This window comes from Fundulus heteroclitus, chromosome 23, assembly GCF_011125445.2.
Source record: "Fundulus heteroclitus isolate FHET01 chromosome 23, MU-UCD_Fhet_4.1, whole genome shotgun sequence".
Taxonomy (NCBI): Eukaryota; Metazoa; Chordata; class Actinopteri; order Cyprinodontiformes; family Fundulidae; genus Fundulus; species Fundulus heteroclitus.
Window position 1 is genome coordinate 32,685,960 of NC_046383.1, and position 22,389 is coordinate 32,708,348.

The 22,389-nt window shown below is 43.5% G+C and overlaps 2 protein-coding genes across 3 annotated transcripts; both read left to right on the forward strand.

The window, feature by feature from the left end:
• The first annotated feature begins 2,722 nt into the window (after positions 1-2,722).
• LOC105919480 (cilia- and flagella-associated protein 100) lies at positions 2,723-12,879 on the forward strand. The gene is made up of 16 exons (XM_036127725.1): positions 2,723-2,810; positions 3,546-3,608; positions 3,692-3,748; positions 3,847-3,944; positions 4,126-4,348; positions 5,281-5,345; positions 5,645-5,808; positions 5,910-5,990; positions 6,875-7,047; positions 7,152-7,236; positions 9,732-9,768; positions 9,849-10,003; positions 10,114-10,243; positions 12,030-12,232; positions 12,367-12,460; positions 12,728-12,879. The coding sequence occupies exons 2-16, from the start codon at positions 3,590-3,592 to the stop codon at positions 12,851-12,853; spliced, it is 1,710 nt and encodes a 569-aa protein (XP_035983618.1). The 5' UTR covers positions 2,723-2,810; positions 3,546-3,589; the 3' UTR covers positions 12,854-12,879.
• Positions 12,880-13,868: 989 nt separating this feature from the next.
• Positions 13,869-21,985, forward strand: ap1ar (adaptor related protein complex 1 associated regulatory protein). Of its 2 annotated transcripts, XM_036127240.1 has the most exons (10): positions 13,871-14,098; positions 14,774-14,822; positions 14,923-14,949; positions 16,204-16,229; positions 16,326-16,422; positions 16,628-16,726; positions 17,584-17,645; positions 18,569-18,642; positions 18,789-18,911; positions 21,031-21,985. In XM_036127240.1, the coding sequence occupies exons 1-10, from the start codon at positions 14,028-14,030 to the stop codon at positions 21,300-21,302; spliced, it is 900 nt and encodes a 299-aa protein (XP_035983133.1). In that variant the 5' UTR covers positions 13,871-14,027; the 3' UTR covers positions 21,303-21,985. The 2 variants fall into 2 exon arrangements, with proteins under 2 accessions (XP_035983134.1, XP_035983133.1); XM_036127241.1 differs by lacking the exon at positions 16,628-16,726 and having other exon boundaries at positions 13,869-14,098.
• Positions 21,986-22,389: the final 404 nt, after the last annotated feature.

A 22,389-nucleotide genomic window follows, 5' to 3' on the forward strand; every position in this document is an offset into this window, starting at 1 on the left:
CCATACCGGTTAACGTTATAGAGATGATTAGAGTCCTTCCTGACATTTGCTTTGCCATCCACCGCCTGTGTCTGTCATAGAGATCAAATTCTGAAACTCATGTTAAACATCTTGAAACATAGATGTAATTTGAATGCCGCAGGGTTTATGTCAAACATTTGTTAAAAGTCGCTTCTGTGCTATGGATGTTTACTTCTGTCAGTGGGGTTTGCTTCTTGTACATTTATGTGATGTCATAGATCCAAATACAAACAAAACAGAATGCTTTTTTGTCTTCAGTAAATCTTTTTATTTTTTATTTTTTTGTATTTTATAACATCCACACTTCATTGCATAGCTGATATTTTTAATTTGCTAGTGGGAATAATGCATAACTGGATAGTTTCTTTAATAATTTGGATCCCAGGTCGCATGCAAAAGTTCAGTCAAGGATGGGGAATGCCCCTTTCACTAAATTCTGGCAAGTAATATTTGATTAACCCTGCCAAAATATAGACAACACAAAAAGCTTTTATGTATCAACCATATGAATGCACTGATGTAGTGAAAGCAAAAAAAGAGGCATGTAATCTTTTTTGGTTGCAGGATAATGCCATGGTTTGATAATATTAGATGATTTGCTGTGCAAACATCATTGCAAAGAGGCACCTGGTTGGAAAGGAATTTGCCCTTTTTGTCTCTCATAATGTTTAGACATTAGAAATAACAGTATAGAAGGATAGCAGCGATATAACTATCAGTGTTTGATTTAGATTTTTTTTTTTTATGCAGAAATAGTCTGATCAAAATGAAGTTACTTATTATTGGTTTATCGCAGGAATAGCTTTCTACGAGTTCAGGCATGTAGGGCAACCGTGTGGCTGCTTTATGAATGCTGTCTGAGTTTGAAAACCTCAGCAGCTCAGTCTGCCTCAACAGCTGCCTGACAGAACGGCAGCTCTGACTTTTACGCCCGTACTTGTCTCATGACAGCAGATCAGATTTATTCTTCCCTCTTCAGCAAGCCTTGAAAACAGAGCGCAAGACCGGAGCAGGAAAAAAGACAAAACCTGTCGTTCGCTCCCTGGCTATTCCGCTGACCCAGAGAAAATATGTCACTAGAATAATTCACTCTCCTGTTTATCCTGTCATTTCAGGTTTTGAATATTACGGGAGTTGGCAGGGAGACAATTGCTCAGAGAAAAGCATATCATGGCTGATTGTTTACATCTTACATAATGCCAAATATCCACCATATCCGGGCTACATGAGCAGAGGAAGAACAAGCTGTAATCCTCAAAGAGCTGACGCGTTGCTATAAAAGACACCAGCTGCATTTATATCGTTTTCAGCTATCTTTATTGCAGAACAATGGCGACGCTGGAGAAACAGCTCACTGATTAAGAGGCGCTAAAAGAACTCCAAAACAGAACATTGTTCCATTTCTCTGTGCCAATCATTGTACGAAGGGAAGCAGAGAATGTGAAGAAAAACTCTCTCTGGCAGATTCTTCCCGATTCAGTTTCTTACATATGAGTGTTTCCTTACACAACGACGTGGCCTTTGCTGTTGCGTGAGCCAACGCTCTCCCGAGTGTGAGTGAGTGACACTTTGACCCAACAATCTGACAGTGGGATTTCCTACAAGCAACTGTAGTGCGTGGGCTGCCGCGTTGAGCAGAGATGCGCGGGGTCATGTGTGGATGCGTGGGATGCAAGGTACAGTATGATGTTCTAAGTATATTCTCTGGCACACCGCATAGACTAAGAGAAGTGTTGGTGATCAACACTTTGAAGGAAGTGAGAACTGTTTCGGATTCTACTTATGTAAACCACATGCCCGCGTGTCTTTGCCGCCGCAAGGCTTTCAAACTGGAATATTCCTGAAAACTCCATCTCTGCACACATCGAAGGAGGTTATTATGAGTTTTCTGCCGTTTGAAAGTGTAACAGTGGGATGCCATCTAGTGGAAAGTGAACATGGTCCTCAAAGGACAAGCTTAAGATGCAAAGAAAAAAAAAATATTACAGTACCTGAACAAATGGCAACAAGAAGTTGGTATTTCTGCAGATTAGTTGCATTTGCTCTGTGTCAGACTTTGGTTAAATGTAAGTTTTAAAATTGCTGAAAACATGGAGGTGGTCTCAATATTTCAGAGGGAGTGCAAAGGCACCAGTTGCTATGACAATATTCCACATGTTCTGGTGAGAACTTCAATCTGTCTTGAATTTTATCGTTTTCTTCCTTGTTTAGGAGCTGCACCATCGCATGATGGTGGGTTTTATTTTTATTAACAGCAAACTGAAGTATGGTTTAAAGTGGCTGTCGTTAATATAAGCCGAACAGCAGCTTTTCCCTTGTAGTTTTATTAAGATAAATATATTTTCAACTGACTTCAGAAGCAAACAGCTTTTCTCCCGAATATAAACTGTTTTATTTTGAGAGAAAAAATAGACTTAAATGGGCAAAAGAAGGAGATTCACTTTAAATAAAAATTAAACCGACGTTAAATAGGGATATTGATTTAAACATCCTATGGTTCAGTATATTCCCCCAGTAACACAAACTTTGTCATGGCCATTTTAAAAAGGATTGAAAATCAATGTTTTGTTGCTGTTTGTAGGTAATGATAAACAGCAAACTGCGTCATTAGGTTAATTTTAGTCATTTAAATCCCGTGAGTTTGAAGGTTACAGCACAGCACGGAGGTAGTGCACAAATTTCCAAGGGGACCGCAAAGGCACCGGCTGCCATGACAACAGAACACAAATCCCTTCGTAGCTTCAAGCTAGCAGCTGAATTCCTCCGTTTTTAAGCAACACTGACACATGGTAGGTCATCATTTTTCGTTATTTTCAACAAGAGTAAGAAGGGTCCTTCATCCTAAACAGAAATGTTTTTCTGATGGTGGTTCAGGAAAAAGAGAAACTAAAGTTAGCTTGGCAGGCCAGCTAAGAATTTGCCATTATTAGAAAGGTGATCTAGCCACGAATCGATTTTAACTGATATTAGTATATGAATAGGCGGTATGTAAACTATTTCACTCCAAAGCAATTTCCACTTATCAGTTTTGCTTTTTCTTTATCACGCTGGAACTTTTTTAATCGTCATTTTTATATATCAAAATGTTAAAACAAAAAGTTTTCTCATTTTTGAAGTGAAAAGCGATCTCAAAAAGCAACACATCATGGCCTGATTAAAAAAATATATATAGACAAAAAAAATATGTAAATCACTGACATATAGCTTCCTAGAAAAAGTTTTTAAAAAGCCTTTCTAAGGCCAAGGGACTCAAGTGTACCACGGTGGGATCCATTTTACACAAGGATGTAACATTTAGCAAGAAAATATATTTTACAAAGTGAATTATGTTGTATTGCCGAGCATAGAAAAAACATCATATGAAACAATGATACACATCTGCAAGGAAATAAAATACAACACAGTACAAATAATACTTGGATAATAAATAATAATTAATAAAAACACCCTGTCTTGATTGGAAAATTTCTTTTAAATGCTTTTTCTATCTTATGCTTTGTGTGCCTTTTTCAAACCTTCTGCAGAATTACGAGGTGAGCTGGCGTATCTCCGGACGGCAGGAGTAAAGATGTCTTCACCACATCCTCGTAGGTTTTCTGGTCGGATGCCAAGCTTTCACACTTACAGTGTCAGCACACCTACTGTACTTTGCTAAATCCTGTGTTCTCAGCCAAAGGAGCGGCCAGCGCTACGGGTTCAGACGTTGCTGCCAAATTACAAAAAGCAGGTATAAAGTTACAAATCCTGAGCGTAGAAATAAGACCATGACACTACTAGAAGCATATGCATTTTTTTCTCTCTCTCTCCTTTATTTCCCGTCTGCAGAAATGAGGAGGAGGAGGGAACAGCAGAGTCCATACCAGGTGCCAAACAACAACACCGTTTCTGCGCTGAATGCAGAGCAAACGGTGGGCCGGAGAGAGGTCTGTGTGTGCATCATCACAGCTGTGTTTACAATTCCAGGTCTTCTGTTCTCTGCGCTCCCCTCCTGCACGGCCATGTTTGCAGCAAAAAGGAATCGAGTCATATTGAAGGCATGCCCCCCCTCCTCCTTACCTCTTTTTTTTTTTTTACATTTTATTTATTTATTTTTTTGGTGCTCAGGAGATGCGAAAATTTCTGGCGCTGCCAATTGAAGAAAAGGCAGCCCACGCTGCGAGAGCGCTGGCCAAGCTGAAGAATGAGCTGGTGGGAGAGCTGGAGGAGGAGGATGGGGAGGAGGAGAAAAACGAGAAGAAGAAAAGTCTGAGGCAAATCAAGAGTAAAGCAGCTGTTCCTAAACAAACGGCGAGCACGCATGGGCTGAAGATGACCACGATGAAAGGAGGTAAACTCAGACCTATCTACTGGCTCCTGTGATAAAGTTGTGTAAAAAGCCTTTAAAAAAAATCCATCCTTCATTGCAGTAGCAAAACAAAACAAAAAGTGGTTAAAAACATCTGGTTTTAAATGTCTCAGTAAAATAAATGTAACTGAGGTGGGGGGGTTGTTATTTCTACTCCACCTAACTTTGTTTCCCTGACATATAAAGACGAACCGACACAAAAGGCCCGTTCTTTAACCATTTGCCCCTAGGCCGGAGGAGGGGCCGTATTCATTTCACCTTGCACTGTGAGCAGAACGATGAAGGAGGTAAGAAAATACGTACAGCTCACCGTCAGGGCACACAGGGACTGTACCTGCAAATATGCGCTTCAGTCAGATAAGACTGACATTCGGCTTTTCAGGAAGCAAACACTCCAAGTGGGTTTGGCGTGAAAGAGAGGATGATTATATGCAGCAACAACAACAACAAAAAAACTCATGCTTACTTTATTGGGTCCATGTTTAGTAAGGGGTAAGGATCTGTGATGACCCCAGGAAGCTTCAGACGGCATGGCATCATGGACCCTTTTTGATGCCAGGCCATTTTATATAAAACTATGGTGGACCCTAATGGAAAATCTTAAAAATGCGTCTTTCGGCAGGATAATGATCCAATAAATATGGTCAAATCAACTGCTTTCACAGCTTTAATACGTCCCCTGACCTAACCTGGGCGTCGAGCTGAAGAGAAGCGAGGATTAGAAAGGACACCTGACTGGGCAACCAAGAGAGACAGAGGTGTCATCAACGATCCCTGTTTTGAGGCTTTTTACGCATTCCACCATGGGTGTCAACACATTTGTCCACATCTGTAAAAAAAATAAAATAAAAAAAAAGATTCGCAACTTTGTGACTTCACGCCGAATTCAGCGGCTGTGTTTCCTCTCTCTGCAGAAAAGATCACCAAAGCAAGTAAACACGACCTGCTCTTCATGGAACGGCAGCAAGCAGTCTTGGAGGTGAATATTCTGGATTTACAGCCAGAGTCTGTCTGGTCTGATGTCAAACTGAAAACATGAGTATTTTAGCTTTGAATAAGGGAAACCTTTGGCTTCTGAGGTAAACCGGAGTCTTCAGGTTTTTGTTTCAGATTTACCCTGAAATGTCTCCAAATGCTAAAAGTAACGGTCCAGATTTGTTTTCTCTCTCGACGCAACTGAAGCGCTTCGAAAGCAGCCAAAGGTTCCATAAAAAAAAAAATCGCAAAGAAACGACTGAGTCTAGCTGCGATCATTTCTCCCTGTCGTTTGGTTCTCAGCTTTCTCTGATGACTAAAAGGTCGGAGATACAGAGGATGGAGCGGGCCGCTGCCAAAGAGGAGAGAAAGCTGAAACAGCTGGAGAAGCTCATCGAGAGAGACAACCACAGGTTTGAAGAGTTCCTCAGGGAGAACGAGAAGAAGTCAGTCGAAGCCAGAACGCTGTGAGTACCGATAGACGGTCTCTTCGCGCGACAAACGTTGTGATGTGCTTTGAGCCGCGTTAACGCCACGTTCTGACCAATGCGCGTTTGCCTGGTTTCAGTTTCGAGCGGGAGGAAAAAGCCAGACAGGAGAAGAATGCCGCAATTAAGAAGCTGACCGCTGAGATAGGGACCATTCAGAGGTAGCTGTGCATGCTTCATGTTTTGCCGTGTTACAACCACATTAACCTAGCCTGACATGGTCATACTCAATTCTAGTGAGAATTTGAGTCTGACACTGCTCCATAGAGCTGTGATTATGGGACGTGTTTCGAACGAACCAGGAAAAAAAATTCCTCTGCACTCAATTGGATAGACCTACAACCAATAAGAGCAACGGAGTGTGTGACGTATGTTAAGCGACGCATAGTTGTTATCAACGGAACTCAACTGTTAGCCTAGCATAAGGAGATGAGCGTTAACGATTTTTGCCGGTGTTGCAAAAAGAATGTAAGGATCCAAGGAGTTCTTCAACACACGAACCTGTCGATATCTTCTAGAACAGACCTAACAGCAGAATCTACACACCTCAACTCTCCAGCGGCAGCCGTCGTTGTTGTAAACTAATTCAACCCAAGCGCGCTTTGGTGACGTGGTTGATTACGTTACTGTTGATCATCTGTCCATCATCGTATAAAGCCCGCCCCGACAATTTGATTGGCCCGCCAGATATTGGGCGAGCATACTCGCGCTACTATTGAGCAATGCCAGACCGAACTTCCCGACCTAAAACGTTGTGGGCGGGACTAAGTTCGGAATGGCACCCAGGCTAACATTTACCCTGACCGGCGGAGGAAAAGCCTCCCCACAGCATGATGCTGCCACCTAAATGTGATCAGGGTGATGTACTGTGTCAGCTTCACAGCCGTGTCGGTTTATCACAGAAATCCTAATAAAACACGTTGAGGTTCGTGGTTATAGATACTTCTACTGGGCTTTGTCGGGCATATTTGGTGCGTGGAAGTATCTGAGAAGGGAAGAGCCACAAACAGAGGACCGTGTTGTGCTTTTTCTCATCATTTCACAGTGAACTGGACAAGTACGAAGACGCTCTGATGGAATACCAGAAATACAGAGAGTTCCTGTTCAGGCTTTCTCCTCCAGAGTGGCAGGAGCAGCAGAAGACCAAGACTTTAAAGACCGACCCCTCGCCCGGGAAAGCTGGACAGGACGTCCAGAACGGGGAGCTTATTGAGACGGGTATTTGGAATCACGCGCTAGCATTTCTCTGATTAATATATAATCTAACTCTTTGTTGTTGTTGTTGTTCTTGATCTGTGCGTTTCCTCTTTGCCCATCCTCAGGTTTGGAGAGGAAGCAGTCGGGCTCCGGCAGAAAGCTGCCCCCCGTCAGAGCGGCCAGGTTATCCTCGGCTCAGAGTGACACGCTGTAAGCGCTCATAAACGCACTTTGGAACGCCTCGGCAGGCGCTCGCTGCGCTTTACATGGCGACGTTTCAATAGGGGGGGTTTAAAAGGAGACAACATCATTACTGTAATCTAATAGTAAGGAATCAAGAGACAGTCCTAATGATGCATGTTGGATTTCAGTATCTTAGCCTTCATAGAAAAGTCTGCGGCAACAACAACAACAAAAAAACCTGCCCACTAAAGCAGATCAACACATTTATTATATTCGCTAATCCTTCATCATCTCTATGAAGAAATGACAGAAGGCTGCATCAAAGTTATACCATAAATGTAATAATTGGCAGCCAGGCGTCCAGATTGAGGGTTTTAATCATGACTGGCTGTTCTATATTTGCTCCGGTCCAACGTTCAATTTTGCAAGACATCAGTGGGGCACAATGTGTCTTAGTGTGGGACTCTGATTTGGATATTATGAATAAAACACACAAAGCTAAGGCCGGCAACTGCCATAACGTGATTACTTCAGGAGTAAATTCATCATCTAGAACAGTATGAAGACCCAGAAACGTTTGCAGTTCTTGTTCCTGTTTGTTTCCAGTTGTTTTAAACTTTAGCTTTTTTTTCCTCTCTGACTGCAGATGTTTGCAGTGCCAGGCAACAAGGTTTCTATACAGTCTGGAGAAGGAACAATGAATTTGGCTTTAGAGTTAGACTTTAAGTCTGGATGAGCGTGTAAAAATGACAGCCGAAGATGGAAAAACGCTTACATTTCCAGGCTTAGGTTCCTATTCTGTTATTCATGAGACAAAAATCGCAATTACTAAAATACAAAGGTGTCTTTTTTACATTGATTTCTATTCAGAGCAGTGGTTCCCAACCCTGGTCCTCAAGTACTCCTGCCCTGCATGTTTTAGGTTTCTCCCTGCTGCCGCACACCGGACTTATACGTGATTAAGAGGCTTCTGCAGCCCTTGGTGGCTGAGGAGCTCATGCAATCATTTTGAATCAGGTGAGCTGCAACAGGCACATCTAAAACATGCAGGACAGGGGTACGATGAGGACCAGGGCTAGGAGCCACTGATATAGAGGACAATGGCCACATGTCAAACTTAATGAGTATTGTGTTTTTTGAGTGCCTAAATATGCAGTATATATGTATATATTCAAACTCAACCCTTTATTTAACCAACTTTCTACCAAAAGTATATAAATAGCCATTGAAAAATAGGCCAATTCAGGTTTTTTTTCCATCCTTTCACTTCTGAGATTCTTGACCTGGTTTAGACGCTGTACAATGGTCTGATATTCCTGTTTTTGGTGAAGGTGAGAGAAACAGACGTCGTTTTAGTCCGATAAAAATGCTGTGTGTCTAATGTTGTGTTTCCCTGTTCACGGGTACCCCCACACTTATTTGTTTTGGCTGTATGTTTAATTTAAATGGTTCATTTAGTACCAAAAGTTACAAGGTGACCCTGAACGCCCCATGTGTCTGTTGGGAAAAAATTGGTTTTACGTGTTTTCCTTCACTTCTAGGGGCACCATGTGTGAGAGGAGCCAATTTTGAGTTTTGCGCTTAAAAAAGACGTTTGTTTGGTGGGGTTTTTTGGACAAAGGCAACTCCACTCATCGTCTGTGCCGTTACAGCTGCAACACATAACTGATTCCAAACTGTGATTTAAAGGATCTGTATTTCAGTCCCCAGTTTGTAGGTATTGTGGGTTTTAACCACAATACCTCACTGCAGAATAGGAAGTCAGCTTCATTCAGTCCAGCTCCAAACTTTATTGTCTTGTGGTTTAAAAAAAGGGAAATAAACAGATAATAGAACCCAACTAGGTTGATATTTCTAATACAACAACCATAATCTGATCAAATAAAAACTGTCAGATGAATCTAAAAAGTGGACTCTGGACCTTTGACCCCTCTTTTTAGTGACTTACTTTGGTGAATGGTATGTTCTCCTGTCTGCCCCATTTTGAAGAGCGGCAAAACTAAATGGATCTCCATGGCCAAGAAACAGAACAGGACTGCAGCGTGTCCTGGACGTCATTGGCTGGGAGAGATATAGTAATAAATCAGTGAAAAGTATGAGACACATTAACTATGGTGGGAGATGCAACAGAAACGTCAACCCACTTTTATTCCACCTCCTGTTAAATACTTAGGAAATGATTTTCTGTTGTCATAGAAACTAACCCTGCATCTAAGGATGTGAACACGTAGATTTTGCTGCTGCCAACACACTCACACACTGGAGGAGAAGTGGGTTTACCATTACCCAAATTCCCAATTAAAACTGTCTTTAATGATAACAAAACAGATGGCCCCTTGTCTGCAGCGCCCTCTTGTGGTAAAATATTGGGAATCATTTCTAAACCATGTATCTAATATATAAAGAAATCTTAAAACTATATATTTGGGTTGATAGGTCCATAATAACACAGAGTTAATGTTCTCTAATCCTACTTTTGCTGTCACCAAATGCTTTTAAAAGCTCTTTCTTTCACGTTTCAGAGAGAAAACGTGCACACTGGATTGTCACAGTTCAGAGGTCAGTTTTCCCTGTGCAGGAAGTCATATTTAGTTTAGTTAGAGTGGGAGTATTTATCTACAGTTTTCACCTTCGCTTAGGATGAGCCAGAGCTTTACTTCACGGATCCCCAGCAGCTTGTGGATCTGATGACGGAGCTGACGGAGCAGAACCTGTCTCTGATCCAAAACTCTGCAAAGGTAGAAGGAGCGCTGCAGGAGCTGCGGCAGACTGTGGAGGCAGCCAGGAGGAAGATGTAAGCACTGTCTTCTCCAGCATACTTTAACCATTTGCTCAGTTAGGAATTTAACTTTTTTCTTCTTCTTCTTCTTTTTATTTTTTAATAACATCCGCAAATGCGAGAAGAGACAAAGAGGAAGAGAAGGTAGCCCTGCAGATGAAAGAGCTGGACCAGAAACTCTGCAAAGAGAAGGCGAGAGGCGCAAAGCTCGAACAGATGGTTCAGCTTCATGTTTGCCTCCGCTCAGAGGACCAAGTAAGGACACTGAATGCACCTTTGACCACATCTTCATTCACTGGAAATGCAGAGTGTGCTCACGTTAAAAGAACCTCCGCTCAATGGTGCATATTTCAGAGTGACAGGGCTCTGAAGAAGGAAAAAGTAGGAAAAAGAGAACCCAACAGGGTAAGGGGGGGTGGGGGGGTTAGGATGTCTTTTGCTTGATGTAGTTGTGACCCAGATCATAAGTGCACCGCTCCCATGTAAAAAGAGTTTCATGGTGTCACGGTATAAAAACAAACATAGATGTACGTGATCCCACTGCTTTTGTTTAGAGCTGAAAAGCAACAATTGTTTATACCGTTGCATGGATAATATCAACCGTTGACTGCTGTAGTTCCAATAATATCCTTTTACAGTCAGCCATCGGTGCACAGATTTCAACAGCATAAGCAAAAATGTATCACAACCATTACAACCTGTTTTGAAGACAGGACCATTCCTCTAGGTACCAGTTTGAGATTAATATCATATAATAACCCTGGCTCAAACTACCACAGTTTCATGGTGTCACAGATAGGGTGGGGTTGTTTGGATGCACGGTGACATTTCACTACTCTCTTGTTCCCACGGCCAGAGGAAACTTGTCTTTTATGGACTTTAAACTGCAGGAACGGCTTTGCTGGGAAGAAGAACGAGAAATAAACTGTTTGCTGGGGATCGGGATGTTGTTGAAGAGCTTTATTGTCTCTTTAGCGAGACCAGCATGCAAGATGAAGCAGCACCAGGGACAGCGACGCCTACGGCGACGCTCATCTAGCTGGTTACATTAAGTCACTGACGAAGTTGCACAACCCCCAGGGGTGGAGGCCTCCTCTGGCTGTTGGCTCTGGACCAGGTGGTCCACCGCCCACCTTCGTGTCCACGCGCTTTCATCTTCCCAAACAATACTTCCATACGCGGGGAAGTTCCACAGAAAGCCCCATGGATGACGTTAGAAGATGAACGAAACAGCAACAAAAAGCACAGATTTTCTCATTGGTACGATGTGTAACAGGTGGCACCAGTAGGTGTCGCTCTCTCCATAGCCTGAGCCTCTATAGAAGGGGAAGCTGGAAGGGTGGTAATCTAGAGTTCACTTCCTGTGTCTGGGACCAACTCGGACCTGTAACGGATGGAAAGTTTAAACCGTTTTACAACTGTAACCAGTGGTGGTTCTACACCAAGTTTAGCAGAGGGGCCCGATGTTTTTTCAAGGGAGCACTGAACAAAAGATGGGGGGGGGGAGTGAAACGGGTCAATATTTCAACATTTAATATATTAAGGGAGCCAAAGAGGTTCTGGAACTGCAGGTTGCAGAGCCCTGATCCTGTCTCATTGTGACTCGAGCTAAACGTGAAACAACTTAACTTTTGAAATATTGTTAGAGTAAAACTGTAAAGGTAAACAATACAATTGGTCCATGTGACCAATAAGTTACAATATCTTTGTCAGCATATATCATCGTAAGAAATTTATATAATATGTCTGTTGTTTCGGCGGTCAGAACCAGTTCTAAAGGGGCACTGGCCCCTGTCGGCCCCTGTCTAGAACCGCCCCTGACTGTAACCTTTTAAATCCTCGATACCCTTAACCAGGTCAGTGGACTTGACCCCTGCTTGGTGAGGCTGGTAACTTCAGAGATTTTCTCAGATACATTTCTCTAAAGTTAGCAAGGCTGACAATGTGGAACTCCTCCGCATTAAAAATGATGCTTGATCACGCCTTGGCCCTCGCATGGCAACATTTAGGTACTCAATGTCTTGGTGCGTTTGACTTGCAGGACGTCATGTTGGACGCCCTCGGTGAGAAGGTGGCAGAGGTTTATGTCAGCTGCGTGGACGACAGGGCGACCAATCTCAGCACCTTGGAGAAGGTGGCAAACATCGAGAAGCGCATCGCATCGCTGCTGCAGAGCCTTGAAAGCATGCCTGAAGAAAGACTGGCGATGATGAAGAAGATCAAGGAAAGCGAGAAGAGGAGCAGGTATCCTCCTTAGCAATTAGGATGTGGATGTGTAGGCATGCAGATGTTTGAACTCAACGAGACGCGCAGTGGAAGGGTTGTCTCTTAGCCCTCTCTCTCTCTCTCTCTCTCTCTCTGCCGGCGCTCTGATGCAGAATGCGCGATGAAAAGCTGATGGAGCAGAGGGAGAAACAGAAGGAACGGATGAGGAGGTATCTGGAGAGATCCTTGGCTGACTCCAAGAAAATAGTAGGTCTTCAGTTCTGAAAAATCTCTAAACATGTGTCGTTGTTTTCTTTTAAATCAGTCAAAATGTTGGTCCAGTGATGTGAAACGCATCTGCTGACACGCTCCAAATAAACACGTAACAAGTTAACACTCATAACGAGTTTGTTTGAACAGTATGTCTGCGTTCCACATTTTTAAGACTTCATTTTTTAATGATCTGGACGGACGGCCTCGACACAAAGCTGCACCCTTCACTGTTTTTATGTTTGTTTGGTTTTTTTTCGCCAGAGTGGAAAGAAGCTGATGCCAAGACACATGCCTGCTGTCAAGAGAGTCCAGCTCACCGACGTGGACAACATGCCCGCTGAGGACGACCTCAGTGAATACCTCTTTGGCTCTGAGGACACAGACTAACGGAAGCAGCAAAAAAAAAAAAAAAAGTGATGCAGGGGAACTGTTTCTACTCTATAAGAGAAATAATCTTTTAGACAATGATGCAGAAGTTCTGTTGGACTCCTGCAACGTTTTAGTAGCTTGAGCATGTCTTTCAATATTAAGTTTCTACTAGGGCTGGACGATAATTCAATAACAATATATATCAATCGATTGACATATATCAATGATAGGGAAAAAAAGGGTTAATAAAAAGTTCAATAGGATAACAGTTTTCCTTCCTTTTGCGTCACCAAGCTCCGCCCCCTTCAAAGAGTTCAGAGAGCGCCTGTTCTTTTTTTAAAACTTGTAGTTTTGGTGAAAAGTTGGTTGAATAAAGGTTTGAGTTTGAATTTAGTGTTTGTGTGTTCTGTATCTAAAAACTGGTCGCTAAGCAACAGCACAAAATAGCCAGGGCTGCACTTAAAGTATAGGTTTTGAAGTAATTGATAATTATCAATATTGATCAATATGATTTCTTTTTTATCTATATGCTTTTTTTTTTGTATATCGTCCAGCCCTAGTTTCTATTGCTGTGGTCAAATTTTAAAGCAATGGTAAAAAAAAATAATAATAATAATAATCAAAAGAAAATCATGTAACAACCCACAGTGAAAACAAAAGTCACAAGAAACGTTCATTTTAATATCACTGAATCTTTTGCTGTCATTCCTCAACAAGTGAAGACTATCTGAGGCACCATATTTACCACAACCCTCCCAATAAAACGCATTATGTTAACACTGTATGATGGAGTTTAAGTTTTTTTACTAATTAAGTTGGGGGGGGGAATAAAATGATTTGTTTAATGTTAATTGTTTTATTTTAAAAAAAGTAAAAATAAAACAGGGCTAGCTTGTTAGTTTGATAAACAGTTCCTTGCAAAAACATGCAGAGCCACTGAACCTTTCACGTTTTGCTTGTTACACGATGACGACAGCATCGCTAACCGGAAAGAGCGAGGACCCTCCGCTGCCATACTCCGCTGGGAACGGCAGGGGGTGCTGTTTCCTCCGTGGCCGCTGTGCGCGCTGCGCAGCCAGAGAGCAAGGAGGGATGAGGAAGTGGTTGGATCAGGGAGGACCGGACTTCACGATGATGGTGTCGCTGTGATGCGCCAGCAGCTTTCGGGAAAGCGGCGGTACCTGACAATGAGATGGGCAACTGCTGGGCTTACTGCGTGGGGCTCTTCCGGAGGGAAGCGAACCGGATCCAGAGAGGAGGCGGGTAGGTAAAGGGAGGAGTTAGCTGGCCGAAGCTAGCTGGAAGCATCCTCCGACCCGGTGGGTCCGGCCACTGGTAACGCAGCTGCGGGTCCAGTCGACGAGTGATAGCCGCAGATCGTGGCCGAAGGCTTCAGCGTCGGACCGGGCCGGCTTGTGCCTGCCGCTGCCCGCTTGGCGTTGAACCAGCAGCCGGTCAGGAGGATAGCAGACCCCACCCCTGCTGTTGTTGACAGCTGGGACACAAAGTGGGGGTCAGCCGGGCTCAGTGGCTGCTCTGACACCCTGAACCCTGAGCAGAGGCTTTTTGGTGACGCCTCTCCCCACCAGCGATCCTTTCTCTGGGTTTAGAGCACAAACTTGTGTGGTTGTTGTGTTGCCTGCAGGCTGCTCTGTCACCAAACTAAGTGTAAATAATTGATGACTGAGCTCTAAGTCACCTGCTGGCTGCCTTAAGATCCCCCACCCCCTTCCTTCACCCCACTGATGCTGCTGCCACATGTGTCACAGGCTTTATATGATCAGAGGATTCACCATTAAAGGCGGAGTAATATAAATAAAAAGGGGCTTTTATGCAACTTTAATGAAAGCTTAACGCGATCAAAAGAAGTTGTGAACCTGTTTGCTGTGTCTATATGCTGACATCACATCTTTTCCTTTTCCTCTGAATACGTTTCAGGTCAAAATACTTCCGAAGTACTACTACAGGAGAGCATTATACAATAGAGGTATGACCTGTGCACTTATTTTATTTTCTCTTGTTTTGGATCAAGACTATTCCATGCAACTTTACCTTTAATGTGTCTTTTCTTTTGTTTTCTTTTTTAGTTTGAAAATCTAGTGGAAAGCGATGAGGTAAGTCAGACCTTGATTGTTTTTATTATTATTTTTTACGTCGTATGTTCTTTAATCAGTTCTCCGTATCAATTACAGTGCCTTGCTTTTTTTTTTTTTTTTTCACCCCACACCCAGAAAACTTTATCTGAGTGTTGGAGATTTAACTTGACAGGACAAACGCAAAGTGGTGCAATTGTGTAAAATGTGGGGGAAAATTATATTTAATGCAGACTCAGTACATTGTAGAATCACTTGTCACTGGAATTAGCTCTGCGTTAAATATTGTTTTTGTCAGACCTTGCATTGACGACAGTCTTTCCCTAAAAATGTAAAATAAAAATAATAAAATAAAAAACAGCTGCTCATCTGTAATTGACTGCATGTGTCGGCGGGCCGAAGCTGTATCATTCTGGGATGCTGGACGTGTGAGGAGGGCCCCCCTAATCTAAACCCCTCCGTTGTAGCTGTGGTTCTATAGCTAGGGTTGTTGCCCTGCTGGGAGCTGGTCTTCCACCCTGATCTCTAGTTTTTTATATGTTCTTGCAGCCCTGAACAGGTTTTCCTCCTGGATTGTCTCATATTTAGCTCCCTGCATTTCCCATCAACTCTGAGCCCGTCCCTGCATGGTGCTGCCTTCCCACTACAAAAAGGGAACTCAAAGTAAGTAAAATGTTCTTGAAATATGTGCATTTTCCTTGATTTGAGCAGGTAAATAAGACTGTTTGCCAATGGAATAAGATTTTTGCACTTAAAATAAGAACAATTTATCTCATCATCTTATTTCAAGTGCAGGATGTCTAATTATCTTATTTTAGGGGTAAACATTTTAATTCCATTGGAAAATGGTCTTATTTAGCTGCTCAAATTAAGAAAAAATATACCAATTTCAAGAAGATTTTACTTACTCTTAGTTCCCTTTTTGCAGTGGGGTGGTGCGTTCAGCATGATGTGCAGCTCCAAAAAGTCTAATTTGAGTCTCATCTGACCAGAGCAGCTTCTTCCACAAGCTCGCTGTGTCTTGTGGCAAACTTTCTAGATATAATATATGTATGTGACTTTTTCCCAACTTCACAACTACTAGTTATGTCTAATTGGAAGCAGGACGGCGCCGGCAGCCCAGGGGGCACTTTTCTCTTCCATCAGCCTGTCTTTTGACGACGCTTGTCATTTCACGATGCATGAAAACTAATGACGGGGATCAGAGCGGACGCCGTTCTGTTCTGGGGTTTTGAAAAGCAGCTGAAAGTCTCGTGTTTGTGTGTTGCGTTGCAGGCGGAGAGCCCGCTACCCTGCCCGAGGTAAGGAATCGGCTCTGACTCCGCAGGCTCAACCCCGACAATCCCCTCAGCTTTCACATTCTGAGGCGTTGTCGCTCTCCGGTTTCGCTTTTTCAGGCCCATCAGCGAAGACGAGATCAAGAACCTGCGAGAGCACCGCTACGCCGCCATCTCGGACGAGCAGGTCCTGATCGACCGGAAGCTGCAGGCGGAGGTGAGCCGTCTAATCCGCTCTCTCTCCTAGAAGTCCATCTCCCATTATTTAATTTTTTTTTTTTTTTTTTATTATTTCATGCTTCAGTCTTGTTTTGCCTCATTCTGTTTTTCCTTTTTTTTTTTTTTTCATTTGCAGCATTGCTTTATTTTCTGTTTTGTAACTTTCTGTTTTGTGTTTGTTTGGTTTGTTTATTTCTGCTCAGTTAGAGGCACAAGAGGAGAAGTTAAGGCTAGAAGAGGAGGCTAGAAATGCTGCCCAGCGCGAGGCCGCCAGGCTGGCTCGTGAACGAAAAATGAAGGAGGTGAGGCTGCACTGAGCGCTCCCTTCAGCTAGTTTACCTTACCGCGCGGCTAAAGCTACGTCTCCTCCAACCCGGTGCCCCTCTAGGTGGGCCATCCTGCCATTTAGAGCCCTCCTCCTTTTTTAATTTATGGTTTTTCTTTTACCCCCTCTCTCTCTTTTCAGCTGTTTGTTTTTGTCCTCATCAGGCTGTTTGTTATGTGAAGCGACTGTAGTTAAAGGATCATTTATTGGCATGGTTGTGTTAATACTGTCAGTCTGTTCAAACAGTGGGTCAGAAACAGGCAAAGGGTTCTTAGCTGGTACTGAAGCAACATTCGGTGACCACCGCGCTCTGTCTGAATAGAAACATTCACATGGAGAAGCAGAGAGGGAGCATCATGGTTTGTCAATGCAGCTACTGGACAACATGTTAACTTCAGCCCTCCCCTTTTGATCTAGCTGGGTGTGGATATCAGTAAAAAAAATCCTCACAAACCATTTCCTGAAGCTGTTCTGATAACGACAGAAACAGACGGTGTTCGTCAGCGTAAGCGGCGAAGACCAGACTGGTCCAGGATTTGCTGTGCTGAAGCACAAGCGTTCCTCTTCCTCCTCTTTTATTCTCCTCCCCTTTTAGCGCCTGAACGCTTTCAGCTCATTTAAAGATGAAACTGGGGGGATAACACCAGGGCGAGCCGCTCTGCTTGTCGCTTCCCCATCCCACGGCTGCCGAGGCTCATATCCGGTCACGCGTTGCCGGCACCACACCCAAATCATGGCACATGTGCAGATGAATGAACCCGGCTTCTGTTTCGCTAAAAGTGAGACGTTTGACGTTTGTGTTGCTGTCTTCTTTTTTTCTTTTCGCGTTCGCAGCTGTCCGCCCAGAAGACGCGGGGGAAAGCCGACGGCTCCAGCGCAGAAACCCAGCAGAGAAAGTGAGTTTGAAGTTCTGGCGCCACTAGCAAGGCCACCGGCCTGAGGGCACAACGGTACAGCGAGAAATGTTGTAAATTGGCAGCAGTGACCAGGTGCTTCCTCAGATTAGAAGTATTCCTGCCGCTGACCTTCCACTCCACGTCACAAATATCTCTGTCAGCGTAATCTGCAGGGCAGTTTGGGAAGTGGAGCCATATTTCTGACCACTTTCTACCAGCCATGCTTTGCTGACTGGACCAGTAGCTACTGACTTCATCACGCTGCGTTCATGTCCAGCATGGAAAATCGCCTACTCATCTACTCCTTCAGTGTCACAGTGATGCGTTTAGGTACCGAAACATGGAAGCGTTTGATTTTTACGTCAATTGGTACCCGGTAGTACCCACAGGATTCGGTCTGTACCCATAAACGTACAGAATTTGGTACCCATCCCTAGTACCATCTGAAGGATGATAACCCCAGGACATGGTACCACATATTTAACTGTGGGTGACGTGCAGCTTTGTTTCAGTGCCAGACTTGGCTAAAGGTTTATGTCTGGTCCCACCAGACCTTAACGTTCTCTCATAGGGCTTTTAGGAGATTTTTACCAGGCCAGGATGTTTTCTTTAGAAAGAAAGGCTCCTGTTTCTCAAGCTAACTCCTTATTTGAGGCAAATGGAGAATACAGGAGATTGCTGTGGCATAGAGAACACTACCAGAACTCCCCAGAAATCATGCCCTTTTTAATCAGACTTTAATAAACTCCTGTCGTGTTGATCTGGTCGGGTCGGTGGTAGAAGGGGCTGTTGGTCAGCGTGGGCTGTTCTGGTGTTAATGACAGCAGGTGAATTAAAGGGGCAGCGACGAGGCCACCCCAAAAGCAGTTCTGGACCCTCCGTGACTCGCTCTCTCTGTGACTGTCTGCCTGGCCTTTTCACAGACCAAACTCCGGCGAGGATTTTGACGTCTACCTCCAGAATGTCAAAGCCCAGTCCGACGCTTTCAGGACCAACAGTGAGTATTTTAAATCAAACCTTCTAACGTTCTAAAAACTTGCCGTCAGGCAACATTCGTCGACATGTCGTCGACATTCTTGCACGTTCGGCGGATTTTAGAAGAGAGACGGCGTGTTTTACGAACTATTGTCTCCGTGTGTGCAGGACTTCCCTCCGAGACAAATGCGCTGACTCCCAACACAGAGTACAGCTGGGATTTCACCACCAAGACCCGCTCCACCAACGACGACGGCACCTCGCTCGACTTGGAGTGGGAGGATGAGGAAGGTAAGAGCTCCACTTTATTTTTGATGTCTTTACTTGCTGTGTTGTTTGTTTTACCTCCAGCCTGTTACAAATAGCTGATTTGCTGATTCCCAAGATAAATCTGATATTTGACACTAGGGCTGGACGATAATTCAATAACAATATATATCAATCGATAGACGTGTGGCGCGATAGGAAAAAAATAGGGTCGATAACACAAGGAGTTTTCCTTCCTTCCTTTCAGCCTATCATATTAGTTGATGCTACAGTCACTGCTTCCTCTTAACCAATCGTAATCGCAGACCTAGGCACGCCGTCACAAAGCGCCGTCCTCTCAAACCACAACACAGAGCACATGAATATGTCGCAGCAAGGAGCGGTGGAGGAAATTGTTCCAAAACGGGGTTTTACTAGTTCTGTACCAGTCTGACAGAAATAAACCAGTGATTTGTAAAACTTGCAAGGAACCGGTAAAAACAAAGTCTGGTAACGCAACAAACTTGTTTCATCACATAAGCCGTTTACACCTGCAGCAGCGCGAGCTGTGCAGCCCCGCGCTGTCCTTAGATGCCACAACCTCGGACCTCAGCCCTGCGTCTCAATTATGAAACCTGAGAAGTAACTAGTCTACTATTCCCACCTAAATAGGCTATTTTATTTATTTGGTATATTTATTTTGGTCATTTTACTGGTCATTATTTAATAACATAACTCAGGTCTCTTAAGTTATTTTTCTTTAAAAAAAATTATGTTATGGTTAAAATAGTTGGTTAAATAAAGATTTAATTTGAATTATGTGTTTGTGTTCTTTATTAAAATAAAATCGTTTAGCAATATCATAAAATGTCCAGGCAGAGCTGCACATTAAATATGGTTTTAAATATTTTCAATAATTATCGATATCGATCAATATGCATTTTTTTTTTTTTTTTTATCGATGAGCTTTTTTTCTATATCGTCCAGCCCTATTTGACACAGATTATATCTAAACTGGATTTGGACCTTTGCTTTATTGTTGATTGATCTGCTTATGTTTAATAAGCTGAGGCCTTCTTGTTTTTAATGGCTGGTCTCTAAGAGTCAGCCGGGATGTTTGCCCCCAGCTGAAACTTCTCTAACATTTTTAAACATGTTGTTTTGAGAAAAATCTTGAAGCTAACTATAGCGATCCTGTTTCGCTGTTTAACGCTGTTAAGAATTCGCATTGAGATTGTTTCCAATTATTCTAACTCTAATTTTTTTTTAGGGCTGTGTTATAAAAATACATTTTCCAATTCTGAATCCATTCTCGTAATAATTCCTAAAGATCAATTCATATAACCAAAGATCGATTTTCATCTATGTATATATAATTTCCTATCATGGCCAGATGAAAACTACAGTCAATAGTGTTTAGCTAAATTTTTTGTTTGCTCTGAATTTTCTTTTCTCACGGTTTCGTGTTTCACAACCAAAATTATTCTTGAAAACTGAAATCTTAGGACAGAGCTGCAGCCCTTCTATCCTAAAACGCGGCTCTTCAGATAAACGGGCAGGCGGGGCATTAATTAGATAAGCAGCCGAGAGCCTCGTAGAAACTCTGAAGCTCCTGCGGAGATCGTCACCCCGGGTGGGAGAATTTGGCCACTGGACCGGCCTTTATGGAAGAACCGCAAGAAGACGGTTGTATAAAGTCCGCAGTTTGCCAGAAGCCAGGAGGAGGTCGCGGCGCATAATCCGATCAGATTAGGCCCCGTCGTGAACCTTTGTGGCTCACCTGTAAAACGGCATGTGTGGTGGTAGCGTCAGGATGCGTGGGGATAGCCCAGTCAGACCAGATTCTGATTGTGGATCTGATCTGAAAAGCACCGTTTGAAAGAGAAACTGGCAATGATTTCCGTTTCAAGACAACACGTGCAAGGCTGGTAGAGACTTAGCCCAGAATCCACAACTTTCTGCTTTAGCTGAAAACCATGAAGTACCACTTCATGTGGTACTTTTTCTTGTCTTGCCTATCATCTAAACATCTAAAATACAGTGATGTATGTGGCTGTAACAATGTGGAAAATAGAATATTTAGGTCAGTGCATAATAAATGTAGATGGTGGAACAAAAGGATGGGCTGGAGAGGTCTGGAGTGAACGCTGTCCTTCCCTCTCAGGAATCAACCGAGCGCTGCCGGCCTGGGAGCGCTCCCGGACCGAGGAGGACATCCTGCGCGCGGCCCTGAGGCCCGGCGGCAAACCGGCCAACAGCGGGCCGACCTCGGCCTCCGAGGACTCCAACGCTCTGGAGTGGGAGAACGACTTCGTGAGTACTCACCCAGAGGACGGCGGAGACGCCGAGTTCGAAGGCTTCGTCAACCCGGTCCTGGACACTCCCTCAGAGGACGCCTCGGACTCTGGGCTCAGGGCGGACAACCAGGACAGATAGTGTCCGGCACCAAAAGGAGACGTTTTCCCCGTGGCCTCACCAGCCGTTTGCCTCTGGAATCACAAATGTACTCCATGGTACTCTGTAACGAATCTGTGATGCTGGAGAACGTAGTAATGGGTCCACCGTAGTCCAGTGTAACCAAGGATTTCTCACATTCTTTCAGTGCCTTCATCTGCTGTAATGTCTGTCCATTGAGCGTTTTAGCCGGACTTTCTCTATCGTTTTAGACATTGTTCAGCTTCTTTTTTCTTTTTTTAAAGATCAGTGCTTGTGTGACTGGACCGAAACCTGATTGTTGCCAAGAACCTTTAACGTGACCGGTTACTGTAAAAACAAGTGTCCGCTTTAGGAGGCGCTCAGCACACTCTCAGATGAAAACGGACCCATCTCACGAGGTTCTGGTTCAGCAAACAAAAGGGAAAGGTGTCATTTTTTTTCCCATCTCCGTGCCTGTGGACCAAATGCAGCTCATTTATGAGGAGGAAATATTCAAAAGCAGGACAAGAGTCTACTTAAACTGACATAATGTGTTAGTTTCACCCTTTCAGGTTTTTTTTTTGTTTTTGTTTTGTTTTCATTACAGCAAAACTGAAGTCTTTACCCTGGAAATACTGTTTAAACGAGACGGCGCCATTGGGCCTTTTCCACATAGTTTATAAAAGCACAGTTACGTTGGTGTATGTGAATTTCTGTATTTGAAGGGCAGTAACAACATTCTCCCAAAAACGTTCCTTTATATTATCCTTGCATTTTGCAAATGGGTTTAATTTCTGCTTACACCCACGTAACCCCAAGCAGGAAACATCTAGTTTGATTTAACGTCTGACCAATGAAGAACAAATGGTTGCCTTTTCAAACAACGTATCTGAATGTCTACTTTCATCTGCAGGTAGTCGCTATTTGTTCTTTTATTTTATTTGTTTTGCTGACATCTAGGCGTATAGAGCCTCTGTTTCCATTTCCGGTACCTGGGGCGCTTTGCTCTCTTCTTTAGTGCGGTTGATTGCCACTAATTGATGCAGAACTTCAATATAATTGCACGAATGTCATCGAGCGAACGAATATGGTTATTGTTGACGTTTCT

Excerpts from the sequence above, each read along its gene's own strand:
- LOC105919480 (XM_036127725.1), top strand. Across the intron at positions 3,945-4,125 it reads AAACGGTGGGCCGGAGAGAG|GAGATGCGAAAATTTCTGGC; the intron begins GTCTGTGTGTGC and ends TTTGGTGCTCAG. Across the intron at positions 12,233-12,366 it reads GAAAGCGAGAAGAGGAGCAG|AATGCGCGATGAAAAGCTGA; the intron begins GTATCCTCCTTA and ends GCTCTGATGCAG.
- ap1ar (XM_036127240.1), top strand. The coding sequence starts at position 14,028 with ATGGGCAACTGCTGGGCTTACTGCGTGGGGCTCTTCCGGAGGGAAGCG. Across the intron at positions 14,099-14,773 it reads CGGATCCAGAGAGGAGGCGG|GTCAAAATACTTCCGAAGTA; the intron begins GTAGGTAAAGGG and ends AATACGTTTCAG. Across the intron at positions 16,423-16,627 it reads ACCGGAAGCTGCAGGCGGAG|TTAGAGGCACAAGAGGAGAA; the intron begins GTGAGCCGTCTA and ends ATTTCTGCTCAG.